Here is a 17422-nt window from a genome sequence, read left to right as displayed (position 1 = left end):
GCAGGACTGCAGAAGGGCCTGAGTGAGGGACAGATGGGACAAGGGATCAGGACACTTGGATTTTCTTCCTAGTTGTATGATAAGGGCTCAGTGGATTAAAGCCTTGAAGGAGCTGCTGAGACTCATGGGTTTCCCCCCAGGTTCTCATCATGGCCTCCAGCACAGCCCTGTGCCTCAGTGTCCCTACCCTAGCCCATGGGGAAGAGCGCGGCTGAGACCTAGAGCTCAGCGCAAAACCTCTGCACAACCCTGTTTCTCACCCCCCATTTTGAGGAGCTGCCACACAGTCCCACAGCTGGTGGGAAGCCACCAGCGTGCCCTTGCCTCCAGGGACAGAAGCAGCCCCAGCTCCATCTCCCAGGACACTGCCCGTGCCACACAGTGGTGGGGCAGAATGAACCACTCCGGGGCAAGAGGGAGCCTTTGACTTGCCCTTGACCTGGGTACAGAAGGCAGGAGCGAGGGGGCTGGGGTGGGCATGGTGCCCCCACCCAGCAGTCCAGCACCAGGCTGTGGGGGCTCATGCTCTCCATACATCAATCACGCTGCTCGGTGGCTCCCTATTAGCGAGAGCAGCGGCTGGTTAATCAGGCTGAGGGCTTTAGCTCGTTAAGCTGACACCTCCGTTGCGAGAGTGAGACATGGGGGCACGCAAGGTGCCACTTATTTATTTTCTTCTTTCCCAGGGAATATATTAAACAAATTAAATTCCTGGAGTGTTGGGTCAGCACAGCTGGCTCTGCGCCTGTCCCAGCTCCATCCAGCCCAGCTGTGGGGGGGAGACCCTGGTCCCCAGCCTGCAGCAAGCCCCTGGCCCTCCCCAGCTCTCCCCAGCCCCTTGCAGTGAGACACAGCCCCCCTATTCCCCCTATTTCCCTCCCTGAGCTGGACTGCAACCTCAGCTGCTGGGGGGTGCTGAGCTCAGGGGTGGTTAGGAGGGCAGGAGAACTTGCGGGAAATGCAAATTTGATACGGAAAGTCTTCTGGGAACCTGCCTGCTGTCCCTGAATGCGCTTCCTTGGGCCTGCATGGAAGGGAGCTGTGGGGCAGCCTCAGGTGCTTTCAGGGCAGTTTGTAATGTCCCCTGCTCCAGGGAGAGCCAGGGGCTGGTTTCAGCCATAGCATCAAGTCTTTTTCTTTGCAGTCTGGTATTGGGGACATCTGGGCTAGTGGCAGGTCAACACGGCAAGAACCCTCTGCAAGCAGGAGTGCTAGGAGAGAGTGCACTTATTCTCTGTAAAAATTGAGCCTTCATCACAGGACCCCAGGAGCTGGAGATTTAGAAAAAAAAACACTGCACATCCCAAGAACAAATTTTACTCTGCGAATATTAACTTCTCTGGCATTGGGCTCAAATCGTACAGACCCATGAGAACAAGGGTCTTTGCTGAAGGATTCCCCTGCACTGGACCCTTCACCTCCTTCAATATCACTCACCCCTTCAAAACCGAGCGCTGTCCCTGCTCAGACCCCTGAGGGTGGGATGACATTTCCTCACTGCTGGGCTGCTCTGCTCCACCCCAACACCGGCTGCGTTTCAGCCCTGCTGCTGCTCTGGTTAGGTGACAAATTAGTCATTAGTCCCTGGAGTTGTTTATTTATTGACCATTTGCACCACCACCACCTTTTCCCTCTGCATCTGCAAAGTCAGTGGCAGCCTGTTCCACTGTCCCACCCCATTCCGTCTTGTCATCCCCATTGCCTCACAGAGCCTGATCCCTTCCACCCAGCCTCAGTCCTTCAAGTGCCTCTTCATTTCAGAAACAGACCCACCTTTTGCTGGTGGAAGGGTGACTCCCTGGAGGTTAGTGAAGAATTAGAAATAATTTAATTTACCTCCCTGTTTGGGTGCTTTGATGAGCTGAAAGGCCCCTTGTCAGTCAGCGAATCCATCTTCCTCCAGCTTTACATCAAATTTCATTCACTAATTAGAAACTCCTGCCCTGGAGCGTGCTGCCCCCACCCTGGCCACCCCTTCTCCCCACCAGCACCATTATGAAAATAAATCGTTCCATTAGCCGCATTGTTGTGGCTGTGGGGCCCAGCGCTGGAGTTATTAGAGCAGGAAGGAGGGCGTTGGATTAAGACGAATGATTTATTAGGGAAAAGGACCCTGATTAGGTTCTTACTCGTCCCCTGAGCACGGGTGCATACTTGCACACCCCCATCCCGCTGCCAGGGCACCCCCAAGCCACTCACTGAAGGTCAATGCTGGACGGCTGTGGGGTTTCTCCCGGGGCTGTATCCTGCTGACTGCTCCCCCGGCGCGGAGAGCCCCCCATCTCGTACCAGGACCATGTACAAGGTAACAGCCGATACTGCTACTAGATCACTTCACATGGTCTCTGCCTGCCCCTGCCTGACTCTATGTCGTGTGGAAAGTTGGGGACCACCAGTGTCACCCCAACTCTGCCCGCCCTGCAGCAGGGAGGGGATACGGGAAGGGAAAGGTGGGCTTTGGGACGTGTGCTAGCTCCGTACCCCATGCTGTGGGAGAGGGTGATGGAGGGTGCCCCTCCACAGTGAGGGCTGGCAGAGCTCATCCTGGGTGGCAGGAGAGGGTGTCAGCCCCCTCCGTGGGTCTGGGATGCTCTCTGCACCCGGGAGATGTGGGGTGGGCATGGGAGAAGAATTTGGCACTGCTCCAGGATGCCTGTGTTCTGTAGTCCTCACAGTCCCCATGCTGTCCCCATGCTGTCCCCGTGGGCCATGCGCATGTCCCCCTGCCTGTCCCCAGAGGGGAGCGATCATGCACACAGGGACACCTGGGTGCTTCAGACATTGCCTGGGATATAAAGTATCCAGGCTGGAAAGAGAATAATTTGGAGGATTGGGTGATTATGCTGAGAGCCGGGGGGTGTCCAAGCCTGACCGGTGGGGTGGTGGGCACGTGCGTGTCCAGGGGATAAAGGTGTGTGTCGGGGATGGATGTATGTGTCTGTCTGTCCGTATTCACGCTGGCACAGCAGGCTGCGAGGTGACTCCCAGAGGCTGCTGCCTGCTACAGCACCTCTGTCGCTGCCCGGGGGAAGCTGCCGCACACACGGAGAGTGTCTCTGGGGAGAGACAGGGAGCCCCTGCACTGGAGCGGGGGCTCCCAACACTGTCCCCACACTTGGGTGCCACAGCAGGGTTGATAGGAGGGCAGGAGGTGGGGGCTTGGGTTAGAGGGGGAGATGGCGGAGGTGTTTGGGGTGCAGGATGGGGTCCACAGCCCATGTCACACACCCTCATGGGGCTGCTGTGGGCCCAGAGCCAGGGTTCTGGGACCCCCCCAGCAGCGCTGCAGAGACCAGGGTCCTGCCCCTACCTCCGGAGCAGCAGCACTCCAAAAAGCCATTAAGCTAAATTAAGGTAATGCAAATGAGGCTGATATGGGCTCCCTCTGCAGGTACCCGCTGGCTGGCAGCGTGTGGGGCTGAGGTGGGCTGGGCAGCCTCTCCTGGGCTTTCTTTGGGGGAGGTGGCTACGGATCGGTCGGCTCTTGCTGGGATGGGGGATCCCTGCAACCTGCTGTCCCGATGCCCACAGGCCCAGATATTTTAGGGCGACCTCCCCCATCACTGTCACAGCCCAGGCCATGAGGACATGGTTGGACCCAGAGCTCCCAGGCAATGGGAACAATCCATCTCCTCGCCCAGAGATACTCCCCCTTCTGCAGGGAAGGTTCGGAATCTCACAGGACCCACACCTGCCATCCTCTCCTGCCCGCGACACTCAAAGGTGCACTTCTCCACAAACAGGAGATGAGTTCGGGGTGCTCTGCACCCCCTCCACGAGCCCCAACGCCCCCCACCACCTCTTGCCGGGACCCCAGCACCCAACGTGCCAGTCCAGGGCTGGGAGCGGGGCTGGCTGGTGCTGCCACAGCAGAAGGCCACGGGTGAGGGACAGACGGGAGAGGCGGGGACTGGGACAAGGTCCCCCCTGTGTTAACAGCACCGGATCCTGTAGCCTTTTCAAGGCTCTGAATAGGGGGTGGTACCTCTCCTCCCCTGAATTTGGGGCTGGGGGACTCTTGGCGCTTGTTTAACATGCTCAGACAGGGCTGGAGGGGTGGGGGGGACAACACACTACCCCAGATGGGAGCACGTGGGGGGTTTCTCCTGCCGCCACATGCCCTTCCTCTCCCTCCCGCCCACCATTCACATGGTAATGAGGACAAATTGATGGAGAGACATCCATTGTGGTACCCTCCAGCCCGGCCCTTCTGCCGGCCACCCACCAGCACCCCCATCCATCACCAGCCAGCAGAGACACTGGTGGGACCCCTCGCCTGGGGCTGGCACCCTGGGAGATGGGACTGTTTCAGGTGCCCACAAGCAGTGGGGCAGCCCCTGGGTTGCCTTGGCTCTCCTGGGGATGAGTGATTAGGGATTGGGTCATCCAGGGAAGGAAGAGCTCCCCATAAATCCTGTTTGTCAGCTGGATGTAATTTTGTCGTCGCTATCCTCACCATGGGCCTTTATGGGGCTATGGGGCAGTTGATGTGGCTTCAGGAGGGGAAAGACCCCAGAATCTTATTTATAGGTCCCTCCCTTCCTCTTGCTGCCTTGGGGCTGGCCCAGAGCCATGACCCCCCACTTCCCCTGCTTCCACCCCAAAGCAGCCCTCCCAAAACCCTGCAACATCCTCCTAATGAGGCAAAGAGCTGCTTCCCCCATGCTCATTGATACCATAAAAACCTGGGCCTGAGATGGGCTGCCCACAGCATCACAGGGCACCCCAAGGGGCACATCCTCTCCCAAAGCATCCCCTGCCTCCGGCTCCCCTCCCCTTGCCTGTGACGGCAGCCTGATTGAAATTTCACTCCATAAAGCGCCTCTCGAAGGTCTGACCCCGTGTCCCCCCCCAGGGACCAATTTGTCCTTGTCTGTAATAAGAACCTAATTAAATTAGCTCAGCCGCCTCACAGAGCCCTTAAATTAGCCGTGGTGATGAGGGCCCTTGCTGACAGCTGGCTGCCGAATTGCTCTGCACTCACCATGATGTGGGGTCCAGGGAAACCTGGGGTGGGGACTCTGCTCTCAGCCCCTCCAGGAGTCTGGGGCAGGGTGTCTGAGCATAGGGCACATGGGCAGGGGGTGAAGGGGGGACAGGGCTGGCAGGAGGTCAGGGGACAGAGCCAACAGTGGCTAGCACTGGCCTAAAGTGATATTGGAAACTTGGCATGCAGGGTTCTCCAGGAGCTCTGGGTTAGCGGGTGTTGTGGTGATGGAAAGGGTGGGGAACGGTGTCCCAGCACAGCCAGGCACCGGGGCAGTGGGCCCAGACTGGGATGGAGAGATGTCCCTGGTGGCCCAGTAGTGGCTGTCCTTCCTATGTCTTGCCTCTCTTGCCCAAGTTTCCAGCTGGTCCCAGTGACAGATTGGTCCCACATAGGCTGCGTCACTCCTGCAGCCTCCCCTGGGTATGGGGGAGCAGGGAAGGAAAGCTTGTCCTTACTGGTGGAGGTGCGCTGAGATGAAAATTTCTTGCTCTTATAGAAGAGCAAGATGTCCTCTGTCCCTGTCTGTCCTGTTTATGATGAGTACTAAGCCTCTGCAATCCCTGCCTGCCCTCCCCAGACCAGAGCTCAGAGCACCTGCCTGAGAGATGATGGATTTATTGGGATGTGTCCCTGGCCAGGAAAGGTACATCCAGTGAAGAGACAAAAATACACCTGCTGTCAGCTGCGCTCACGCTCTCTCACTTCACCCTGGACGACAATCACCATAAAAACTGTGCTTTAAAATAATCTTTAAATAGTTTCTGCTTTTTGTTTAAAAAAAAAAAATATACCCCTTCCCCCCCCAAACAGCTTTTCCTCCCGCCTGCTCCCACCTCACCCTGCATGCACCCACACTGCCTCCCACTATGGCACATACAAAGAGCAGATAAATAAATAAAGACACATGATGCTGCAGGCGGGACATGGGTCACAGCCCCACCAAGCCCCCTCACCTCCACTAACATGGAGCCATGGGAGGCTGAGGTTCTAGCTAGGACATGGGGGCAGACCATGGCTGCAGCTCTGATGGGACTCCCTTCAGGTCCTGGGAGCGGGTGAGCAGCAATGAGTTACCCTGAGGGTTTGGGATGCCTGGGAGGCTGGAGACATCAGACCAGGCAGGGTCTGGAGCATGGGGAGCTTTTTAGCTTTGGGCTGAGCCAGCTTTGGGGCGAGATGCCAAGAAGGTGAGGAAGGGAGTGCTTTCTCCCAGCTGCTTTCCTTCCTCTGGCTCCGTCAAGCTGGGGCTGCAGCCCTGGCTCTCCCCTCCCCTGCTCTCACCTGTGCGTGCCCATGCCCAGCTGGCACTCGCACTCTCCTGCCTCTCCAACCCTCTCTCACCAGCCAGAGGTCCCTGTGCTGTCACAGCCTCCCCGTAGCCATGCACCACAGGCATACAGGGATTGGTTTTGGGTGCCCCCCTGCACCTGTATTCAGGCCTAAGGGCAAGGCACTGTCCCAGTACCCTGGTCACTCTTCTCCCAGTTGCCATGTCCCAGGGTGGGATGGCATTGTCCACTCTCCTGCCAGGGCTGCCCAGCAAAGGCCCCTGGGACCCCTCTCCCAGAGCCTCCCTGCTGGGTGCAGCCAGGCTAGGAGCAGCCGTCAGGCAGAGGCTCTCTCCTCTCCCTGGTCCCCTTCGTCTATCAGACTTCTGTTGTTAGCTAATTCTGCACACACACACACACATCACACACACAAATAGCAGCATGTGGATCCAGCCAGGGGCACCCCTATGTCCGGGGGGGACCCTTAATGCCTCTCCCCTACCCCCAGGAACAGGGGGTGAGAAGGGGGTGGTGGGCATAGAGGAGGTGTGCGGGGAGCCCTGGTGCCCCCCAGCCGGGAGGTGGCTGTGCCCTGAGCAGGCAGGACTGGAGGCAGCTCCTCCTGGGTACCCAGCTTTGGGAGGGGGTGCTGGGCCCCACTGAGCTGCCCCACAGCCACCACCTCCACCAGCAGTGCCAGCCATGGCCGGGGCGCACCCTCAGCTCTCTGCCCAGGGCACCCCCAGTGGGTGGAAGCTGTCGGGGGGCAGGAGCAGCCTGCCCAGGCGGTAAAGCAGCCCCGAGTACCAGTGCACGCCATTCCCCTGCACCCCTGGCCACCCCACCAGGCTGTGGTAGAGCCGGAGTGGCCAAAAGGCCAGCTGTGCCAGCTGTTGCTCCTGCACCAGGGCAAAGCACGAGGCCACCACACCATCCACCACCAGTGTCCCATGGCGCGTCAGTGGGGCGTAGGCTCCCACGTCCCTCTGGTCCCACACCCCCATCACTTCGGCGGGCTGCCAGCCACCCCCCTCCGCTGCCACCAGCACAAAATGTCCAGGGCGCACACGGCTGGCAAAGGTGGGGCGGAAGTGAGCAGCAGGTGCTGAGGCGTTCTCAGCCACGAAGAGCAGGTGGGTGGGCGTCAGGGCCAGGTGCCGGGATGGTTCCCGTGTCTCGATGACGTGGAAGGAGGTGAGAACGTGGGGCTCCTTGTCCAGGAAAGTCAAGAAGTCGCTGTATGTGGGCCTGCCTGCCCCATCCATTGCCAGCACCCGCTGGCCTGGGCGCAGTGCCCACAGCGGTGTTTGGGCACCATCCTCCAGCGTCGCCAGTGCCCGCCCAGGGAAGCAGCCCCCCGTCTTCGCAGCGGCTGAGTGCTCTGCGCGGGGAGAGAGAGGATAGGAGGATTACCCATCTGCCAGACCCTCAGCATTGTCCCTCCGTGATGCACAGAGACCCTCCCGGGCTGACTGGCTTTGCCCACCCAGGGATAACCCTGTACTGGCATCATCAATATGCACAGGTCCCTTACATGGCCCCAGCCACCAATCCAGCCTCCCTGGGCACCTGGTCCCCCAGCCAGTATGTCACTGGTGGTGGCACTTGGGGGTTCAAGCCACATGTGGCAGCACCTGCTCCCTGTTGCAGTGCCAGGGCGCTAGGACTGCTCTGCAGAGCCGGGTCCCAAAACCTGCCTGGCAAGGGGGAGTGGGGCAAAGCCACAGCCTCAAATGTTCAAGGCAGTGCTCAAAAGAGGGGAGGCAGAACCCTGACCCAGAAGTAGGCTGAGGACCAGAATACCTTGTCACACTCTGCGTGCCCACAGCATTCCCCTCCCCTGCAGCTCTGGGCCTGGGTACCACCAGGGAGGATGCTACAAAGAACAGCACAGGTCGCAACGTCCTCCCCCAGCACCGCAGCACACCCCTACCCCGTGCTGCAGCTCTGCTCCCTTCTCCCACCCACTTGTCTCATTCTAGCTGAACCGCTGATGCCAGCCCACCCCCTCTCTGAGCTGCAGGGAGGTGTCACAGCCTGTAGCCATCATCGGGCAAATGCCACTAGCCTCCTAGGCAGGGCTTCACTAGCAGTTGTCACAGGGCAAAGCACCCAAACTCTCTGGGGCTTGTTCCCTGAGATGGTGGCACAGTGGTCCTACCCCTTCCCAGATGAAAAGATGCAGTGAGTCACCTGGTGCTACCAGGGGCCAACCCTGGCACTTAGCAGGGGAATCCTGGCTTTCCAAGGAACGGCGTGCAGCTCTCACAGCACTTCTGGTCACCCAAGTCCCAGCAATCCCACCTTTGATGCCCTCCCACCATCTGCCATCTAGGGTCCTGCTCCTGGCCCTGCTTAGTCCCAGTCTTGAACTCCCAGGCCCTCTCCCAGACCCCCATCTAGTCCTTGAGCCTCCCCACTCAGATGGCACTGCCCACCCATCCCTCTCCATCTTCGGGCAGAGCCAAATCCCAGCCCCCAGGCCCATGAAGAGAGGCATCCATTTCTGGGACAGAATCCTTTTATTGCTCAAATGAGGTGCAGCATCCGCCCCATGCCTGCCCCAAAGGCCAAGTCCCAAATCCTGCACCCCACAGATCCAGGCAGGAGGCAGAGCCATGAGGAGGGGCTGGCAGAAGGGTGAGAGGGCCACCTGGCAGAAGCGGGGGGCACAGGCACTGGGCATGGAGGGGTGCACAGGTGCAGTGGGGGACCTGAGGAGATGCGATACACACAACAGGCCACACAGCCATCCGTACAAAAATAAAAGCCATTTACTAAGAGGCAGGAGCAGCCCGGCTGCCCTCTGTATACGTCTCTGGGGGAGTCAGGATATGCACTCCACAGCCTCCACCACACACCCCAGAGCTCCCCATGGCCTCAGGGATAAATATGGGGGAGTTGCTGCAGAGCAAGGGGCCTGTGGCCAGTTTCCAGAAACCCTTCAGGACCTCGGAGCCCTAGTCTGCTGCCTGGGCCATGGCATCCCTCTTTGGCTGGTCCAGGGGAGCATCCCAGGATTCAAGAGCCTCTGTCCTTCTCCAGGGGCACAGCCCCACTTCTCTGGCCAGCCCCAAGGCTCTGCGGTCATGGTCCTTGCTTCAGAGCCTGGCCCCACTCCTTTGGCCAGCCCCACAGGGTGCCCTGGGGTGCGGAAGCCCTGGTTCTTCGCCCACGCTTTGTCCCTCTTCTTCGGGGGTGCGTCGTTCCCTCTCTGCGGTGCGGTCGCCCCACCTCCATCGCCGACTGACGTTGTGCCCATCCTGGCATCGGCACGGGGGAGTGGGTCAGCGCGGGGGGCCAGGCTGGCGTCTAGGGGTGTCAGGCCGCTGGCCACGGGCTAGGGCAGTAGGACAAGCAGACTGCGGTGGGAGCTGAGCCCACAGACGAGAGACATGGGGCTGTGCCGGTGTCCCGGCCCTGGCACCACCACGGCACAGTGTGCGGCACAGGGGTGTGTGGGCATGTCTGTGGGCAGGGATGTGCAGTCACAGCCCTCTCCTCGGGCGTGTGCATGCCACTGCTCCGTGTGCAGGCACAGCTCTCAGGCTCGACGGCCGTGTGCCAGCACGGTGCTGGTGTGCACGGGCGTTCCGCCGCCGAGGCTGACCCTGCGCCCATGCAAGCCCACGCACACACAGAGCCCTTCCCAGCCTGTCACGACATGGGCCGGCAGGCACCCGGGCGGCAGCACGGCCCTCTCCCGGCGGGTGGCCGCGAGAGGAGCGTGTCCCTGCGTGGCGGGTGCCGTGCGTGGGCCGCTGCTGCCCTCTGCCGCCCGCAGCCAGAGCGGCCGCCCGGCGGGAGCTATGCGGGGGCCGGGGCTGCAGCATCCCAGGCAGAGCAGCTTCTCCCTGGCCTGGGGGAGACCTTTGCACCCCACGCAGTCCCGTCCCGGCCACGGGCAGGGCCCGAGACTAGCTGTCCCCCTGCACGGGGGGAGCAAACACCACCAACGACAACAGCATCCCCGGCTCCAGACCAGCTCCCTCTGCCCGCAGCATCCCCCAGCTCTGCTCTCCTCTGCAGAAGCTGCGCAGCAGAGATCTGATCCCAGGGCACCCTGGCCTGTCCCTGTCTGGGTGTCCCCGACCCTGGATGGTCAGGGCTGGATGGATGCTGCTGCGACAGCAGGAGCTCAAGAGCAGCCAGCGGTGGAGGAGGGCAGGGCTGGATGGGGCTGAGCATGGCCAGCTGGGCACTAATGGAATGCAAGGGCAGCGGCGGGGCAGCCAGATGTGATGGGCAGACTTGGGGATAGGCTGAGGGAAAGGGGGACAGGGAGTGGGAAAAGGAGACAGGTAGAGAGGATGGGTCAGACTGCAGATGGACGGAGCTACATGGGGAATTTGCCCCGTGGCACTGCTGGCCACAGGTGTGTGACTCACTCCCCACCTGACTGTCTGCCTCAGATAGGGAAATCAGGCTGCAAGAGCCAGGACCCTCCCCTGAGCACCCCACCCAGCCAGCCAGGCTCCCCTGTGTATGCTGCAACCTGGGGTACTGGTCCCTGGCCCCACTCACTGCCTTCCCTCAGCTTACCTGACTTGACGGAGCAGTGGATGTGAGCCTTGGACTCGTAGTAGACCCAGTCAAAGCCAGCCTCCACGGCCAGGCGAGCCAGCATGCCGTATTTGTTGCGGTCCCGGTCTGAGGTCGTGATGTCCACAGCTCGGCCCTCGTAATGCAGCGACTCCTCTGAGTGGTGCCCGTCTTCATCCCAGCCCTCTGTCACCCGCAGCTTCACGCCTGGCCACTGATTCATAACGGAGATGGCCAGGGAATTCAAGCGGTCCTTGCAGCGCTGTGAAGCAGAAGGGCAGTCAGTAAAAGCTTTTTGGAAGGGGCAGTTAGCTGCCTGGTTGGCAGGCTGTATCCCATCACGTTTCCATGAAGCCTCTCTGAGTCTCTAGACCCTTTGTGGGTTGGCCCAGCAGAGGAAGAACTGAGAACATGAGGTGTCTTGTCCATCCCATGCCCACCAGACTCCTTGCAGTGCCTAATACTCCCTTGTTTGACACAGCATCCGCCACAGATGTCCCACGGGACACATCTCTCCCCTACATCCCAGCTCGTTGAAAAGCCTGTTGGGCAGCAAAGCCTTGGTCAGAGTAAAATATCCTCTCTGCTTGCCACACACCTCCCCTGTACTAGCACTGCCCCAGGGGCTCCCAGCTGACAGAAGGAAGATGCAGCAGCTGAGACCCTGCTGCCTCCTGGTTGAGAGAATCCCCTAAGGTCCTCCGCACTGCCCCCGGGCACAAATGAAACAACTTGGCCAGTTCTCAGCACAGCTTTGCTTGTTATCACTCGTCAAGTCCTGAGACACAAGGACGCAGCACTGGGCAGCCTCATAGCTTCATCCAGCCCCTGTTCATGTGAGAAACGCCAAATGCACCCAAGAGCTCTGTTGTGCTGAAGCAGAAGGGATGTGGGTGAAGCCCCGTCCACCTCTCCCTGCCACAAGGGCTGAAAATCCAGGGCTGAAGAACAGCAGAAGATCCCAAAAGACCCAGACCTGGTGGCCACAGAGGTCACACAAGCTAGGCAACTTCCCTGCCTCATTTGCCCTTCGTTCCTCTGCTGCTGTCTCTTGCACCCCAGCACTCTCCAGCAAGCAGAGGAATGCCAGCCCTGCATACCTGTGCTGCAGCCCTCACAGCCTTGCCCTGCACTGCCTGCTTCCCCCAGCCACAGCTGCATCTCAGGGAGGGACCAAGCCCCTGCGCACTTGTCTTGCAAAAGTATATCCTGCACTTCTGGTCCCTTCCCCTGCTGTAAATCAGGTGGAGGAGAGCTAGAAAAGACATAAGACAAGCAATATGGGAGCTTCTACACAAAAAAAACCAGGTGGATGGACTAGGACTATGCAGCCTAGAAAGGAGATGCTGGAAGGTCCCAGAGAGTGCTATAAAAATCAAAGTGAAGGACAGAGCATTCATGGTCACACATGAGGACAGTCTTGGGAAGCACTAAATGAAATAACTAGGCAGCAATCTAAAAAACAGCCACCACAGGGGATATTTTCATGTGATGCCAAGCTCAGTGCTGGAACTCCCTACCATGGGATGTCTGTGGGCTGTGAGACACAGTAATGGTGGGCATGAGCCAGGGCTATAAAACTTGATGTTGGCTACACCCCCAGGCTCAGAAATGCCTCAGCAGTGCCTTCACAGGGAGCTGCCCCCCAAAATATAAGCCCTCACTCTAACCTCAAGCACCTGCTCCCTTCCAGGGGCCGTAAGCATTGCTGCTTTCAGGGAAACCCGCTTGTGCTTGGTGGGATCCAGGTCCTAGGAAGGGCAGTGCCAGTCAGGCTTTTGCCCTGTGTGGGGCGGAGGAGCACCTCTGCCCTCATCCCACGGCTCCCTGGGTGTGGGGAGATAAGCCAGGAAGGTGTTGGACAAACAGTTGTCAGGTGAGATAGGGAGGGGAATGACTTTTGTCCCGTCCAACACCACTGTGGTGCCACTTGGCATATGCCACAAACAGCTCCCAAGGTCCCTGACTCCATGGGGACCCTGCGGAGAAGGGCAGTAAGGGGGTTGAGGGCTGGAGACAAGCAGGGAGTCCCCAGTGCCACCTTGCATCTCCCAGCCGTCACTCCAGTCATCCTTTTGCCACTCCCACAAAAGCATCCTACTCTGAGCACCCCTCCTGCCCTCACTGCCAGCCCTTCTGTTCTCCAGGGTCACACTGCCTGCACACAAACACCCGAGACCCTTCAACCCCTGTCCCCGAGGCAGGGACAGTGCCAGCCACCAGCCCCTGGGCCAGGGCCACCCTTTCCTGGCAGGATCCACCTGGGATGCCTTGTCCTCTGCATGTGCCTCTGCCAGCACAGCCCAAGGGTCCCACCTCCCAGCCCGGCCCGGAGCACTTCTCAGCTGCCTGCCCACCCGGCTGGGCACGCAGCGGCAGGCAGGGCTCCGGAGCACCCTGTCCCCGGGCTGCCGACACGGGCGGCTCTGCCTGTGCCCGTGGTGGCCAGCAGGTGTCAGAGCACGGGCAGGGACCGGCAGGGAGCAGGTACCGACGAGCAGGGAGCAGGCAGCGACGGGAAGGTAGCAGGTACCAATGGACAGGGAGCAGGCAAGGACGGGCAGGGAGGGTCAGGGAGATGGCAGGTACCAGCGGGTGGGGAGCAGGCACGGACAGGCAGCGGAGCAGCGGGCTCCGGGCAAGGAGCAGGCATGGATGGGCAGGGAGCAGGCAGGGATGAGCGATGACAAATGGGGAGCAGACAGTGATACGCAAGGGCACACAGGCAGGGGTGGGCACTGCCTGCCCAGGGGCTCTGCGGCCTGCACAGACAGATAGGCAGGGACCAAGAAACCCGCAGGCAAGGGCTGTCTGCAGGCTCTGTGCTTGCAGGGGCTGCAGGGAGAGCCCACCTCCTCCCCATGCACAATTCAGAGAGGCTACAGCATCCTCAGGGACCAGGGTGACCATACCTGCCTGCATGGCACGGCCCCCCTCCCACCTCAGGGTGAACACGAGATCTGGTAAGGTGACGGCAAAGATGTGGAAATGCCACCATGTCCCATGGGCCCTGTGGGACCCCAGCTGGAGTGGGATGTCCAAGCTCAGCCATGTTGCACTGAGCCATGGCTCACCAGCCCCAGCACTGTTCTGGTGCCCAGACAGGAGGTTGAAACCCATGCAAGGGGCACATAGCGGGGTTTGGGAGGAAGGTGGGTGGTGACAATGCATAAACAGGGGGCACAGCATGTCCCTGTAGTGGCGCAGATGACTGGGCACCCCCAGGCCACACGCAGGACAAGGTCCTATGCCACCACACTAGGTGACTCTATACTGTTCTATGCACATCACGGTGGAGACCTTGGGGATGTTGGGCTGGGCTGAGCAGAGATGTTCTCCCCTCTGACCAACACTAGCATCCTCCTTCTCATGTACAGACTGGCGACAGGATCATGTTCTGTGAGGGAAGCTAAACCACTTTAGGGAAGGCAGCCAGTCTGGAAGGTAGGGCACAGCTCCAAGACAGTGCACAGTCAGCAGGGACCCCAAGGCCATCTCAGGGGAGGTACAAAGGACACTCAGGTGTGACCACAGTCTCAGCAGAGGTGTTGTAGATGGAGCCTGCTTGGCCACAGCCACCCCCACGTCCAAAGTCTGGCCAGGAGAAGAGGGGTCACACTAGCATCTCCCCATTTGGTGAAGTTTCTCCCAAAGGAAGCCAAGAGTCCTATCCCAAGGTCTCCATGAGAAACTCCTCACCACTTCAAGGATGGTCTCCATGCCAGTTGGGACAATAGCAGCTTCAAGGGGTGATGGCTGGGGTAGGGAGAGGCTTGGGGTTGAGACTCCATGGGGGCAGGGGGCCCATGACATTCCTGGGCCAGGTTGCTGGGGAGAGGTGAGGCGGGCTCTGCCTCCAGTCTTATCTCAGCACCTCCGAGTGGGACCAGCGAGAGCAAACACACTGGAATTCTTGAGGAAGATGAAATGATAAAGGGAAGGCGGGCAGAGAGCAGCACTACCCACCCCCGCCAAGCAGGCAGCATCTTCCGGCTGCCTGGGACACCCAGACCCTTGGACTTGGGGAAAGAAAACAGGTTTGAAGTGAGTCAACAGCAGTAAAAGCCAGCGCACTGGGGGAAGGGACAAGGAGTTGGGTCAATGGCCTTTCTCAACCCATAGCAACATAGGGCATGGTGCCAGTGCCAGAGCTCCCACGTCTGGGGACATCTACCACAGCCAGGGGCCACAGGACAAGCCCGGAGGGCTGTGGAATGGCATCAAGCTACCAGAAGTCATGCCACCTCCACAGCAATTGGGACAGTTCCCTGCAGAGCTGCCCAAGGCACCATGGTACCTATCTGTGCATGGACATGCGGTGGCCAGGGTAAGAACCCTGGCTGGGGTAAGAATCCTCATTTGGGCACTGCAAGAAGACCAGAGAGCTTGCAGGTACCCTGCCAACAAGGCAGTAGGACAGCGGGAAGTGTGGGGCTGGCAGGTGAGACATGGAGCCCTCCCTCTCCCAGGGATTCCAGAGAACACTGGCTGGGTTAGGGCAGGCAGTGGGAGCACTGTCAAGAGCAAACACAGCTGTAAGCACTCTCTTGCCTCCAACTCAAGCAATATGATGTCGCCTGCTTCCCCAATGCATGGACTAGCGGAGCTCACTGCTTCCTCAGGTGTCCCTGAGGCTATTCCCTGAGGGATGCTGGCTCCAGCCCAGCCCCAGAGCTCCAGTGACCGACCAGCAACTATGACTTGTGCAACTCTGAGCTTGGTGCTGCCTCACAGGGGGTCTCTGTACCTCTGCTGCAGTTTGTAGCCTGCAGCTAGCCAGCACTCAAGCCAGTTCTCCTCCTGTTGTTACCAACGCCTTGTCCAGAGGCCATTGCCAGAGCCCCACTCAGCACCTGCCACCATGGCCATCCATGCTCACCCACCCACCAGCCCCAGACCAGGGGTGCAGCGGTCAGCAGGGCAGCCTCAGCTCCCCCCTGCCTCTCCCAGGATCTTGCTCAGGCTGTAACCCAGTGTTGAGGCTGGTGGCCAGGTTTCTTAGCAAGGCCGTGTGGCTCCTTATCTGCATTCCTGAAACCCTCAGGCATTCTCCTGGCAATATTAAAACACAGAGTAACCTTCGTCCAGCATCACCCCCTCCTCCGCTGCTGTCCTCTGTCCCCCCCACCTCTCCTTCCCACTGGCCCAGGGCACTTGCAAGCTGGCTGCAACACAGCATTTGCAACAACAGGTTGTCCTCATCCCCAAGTGCAGCAAGCTGAGGGCAGCCCTCACCAGGCACCCTTCACCATCCCACATGGAGACACGCGGGAATGGGGCACTAAGGCAGGGCACAGGGTTTCGGCAGCAGAGTGGGGACAAGGACAACGAGGGTGCTCCTGGAGCCCAGCTGGCTGCTCTGCCCGCTCCCCTGTCTGCCAGCACACCAGGCTCTGCTGTACCTCTCGGCTCCAGTAGGCAGGCTGACAGCTGTGCCAGACGGTAGGGAGAGCAGAGAGGCAAGGGCAGGATGGGTGCAGCGGGGCAGAGTGCTGCCCGATCGGGGAACAGCATGGCACAGCAGTGCCGGCTCGGGAGTGGTTTGGCAGGATGCTGCCGGATCAGGGGCAGTGTGGCAGGCTCACGGGGGCACCAGGGCAGGCTGCTGTGAGCTCGGGAGGCACAAGGGCACACCTCGGGGTGCAGCAGGCATGGGTGCCACAAGCTCCGAAGGGCAGCGGAGTAAGGTGCTGCCATCTCGGGGGACAGGATGCTGCCGGCTTACGGGGCAGCGTGCTGCCGGCTCCGGGCGCAGGGTGCTGCTGTACCAGTGCGCAGCGGGACACGCTGCTGCACGCTCCGGGTCCGATGCGCCCAGCCCAACCGAAGGGGCAGAGCTTTGCAGCGCCCGGCGAAGGGAGATGCCTGCGCTACACAGCCGGGAGACCGGGCCGGGCACCGGAATGCCCTGAGCAGGACGGGGAAGCTGCAGCGTCGGGTCCCCCGCTGCTGCCCGCGCTGTCCTAGGACAGCGAGGCGCAGGACGTTCCCGGGCAGCTCCGGTGCCCGCAGGTGCTCGGCGAGCGGGGAGAAGCGGGCGGCGGTGGGGCCGTACCTGGGTCATGAGCCGGTCGGCGCCTGTGTTCTCCTCGTCCTTGAAGATGATGTCGGGGTTGTAGTTGGGCGTGAGCTCCTTGAAGCGCTCCGAGTTACGCGCGATCTTGCCCTCGTAGCGGCCGCTGGCCCCCAGCGTCTTCTCGGGGACGTTGGGGCTGAACTGCTTGTAGGCGAGCGGGATGAGCTTGCGGGGCGGGCGGCGGCGGCTGCCCACCACCCTGCCCGGCCCGCAGCCGCGCACGGCCGGCGCCAGCAGCAGCGCGCACCCGCTCAGCAGCAGCAGCAGCCGCGCCGGCTTCATGGCGCGCCCGGCGGCCCCGGGGCGGCCCGGGGGACCGGCGGCTTCGGGGGCCCCGCTAGGCTCGGCCGCCGCTCCCGCCGCCCGCCCCGGGGCTCCCCATGCGGCGCGCAGCCGGCGGACAGGTGCCGGTGGCGGCGGCAGCGACGGGGCGCGGCGGCTGCCCGGCGCGGTGCGCTCCGGCTGCCTGGTGCGGCGGGCCGGTGGCGGCCCGCTCTGAGCTGCCCTGGCCCGGCGGCGGCAATAAATAGCGAAGGGACGTTTGTT

The 17422-nt window shown here is 60.7% G+C and overlaps 1 protein-coding gene across 1 annotated transcript; it reads right to left on the bottom strand.

The window, feature by feature from the left end:
* Nucleotides 1–6977: 6977 nt before the first annotated feature.
* Nucleotides 6978–17158, bottom strand: IHH (Indian hedgehog signaling molecule). The gene is made up of 3 exons (XM_065638072.1): nucleotides 16856–17158; nucleotides 10801–11062; nucleotides 6978–7639 (listed from the first exon to the last, which is right to left on the bottom strand). The coding sequence occupies exons 1-3, from the start codon at nucleotides 17156–17158 to the stop codon at nucleotides 6978–6980; spliced, it is 1227 nt and encodes a 408-aa protein (XP_065494144.1).
* Between the last annotated feature and the right edge of the window lie 264 nt (nucleotides 17159–17422).

This window comes from Caloenas nicobarica, chromosome 6, assembly GCF_036013445.1.
Source record: "Caloenas nicobarica isolate bCalNic1 chromosome 6, bCalNic1.hap1, whole genome shotgun sequence".
Classification (NCBI taxonomy): domain Eukaryota; kingdom Metazoa; phylum Chordata; class Aves; order Columbiformes; family Columbidae; genus Caloenas; species Caloenas nicobarica.
The sequence above is the reverse complement of the archived record's forward strand: the minus strand, read 5'-3'. Positions and strand labels throughout refer to the sequence as shown.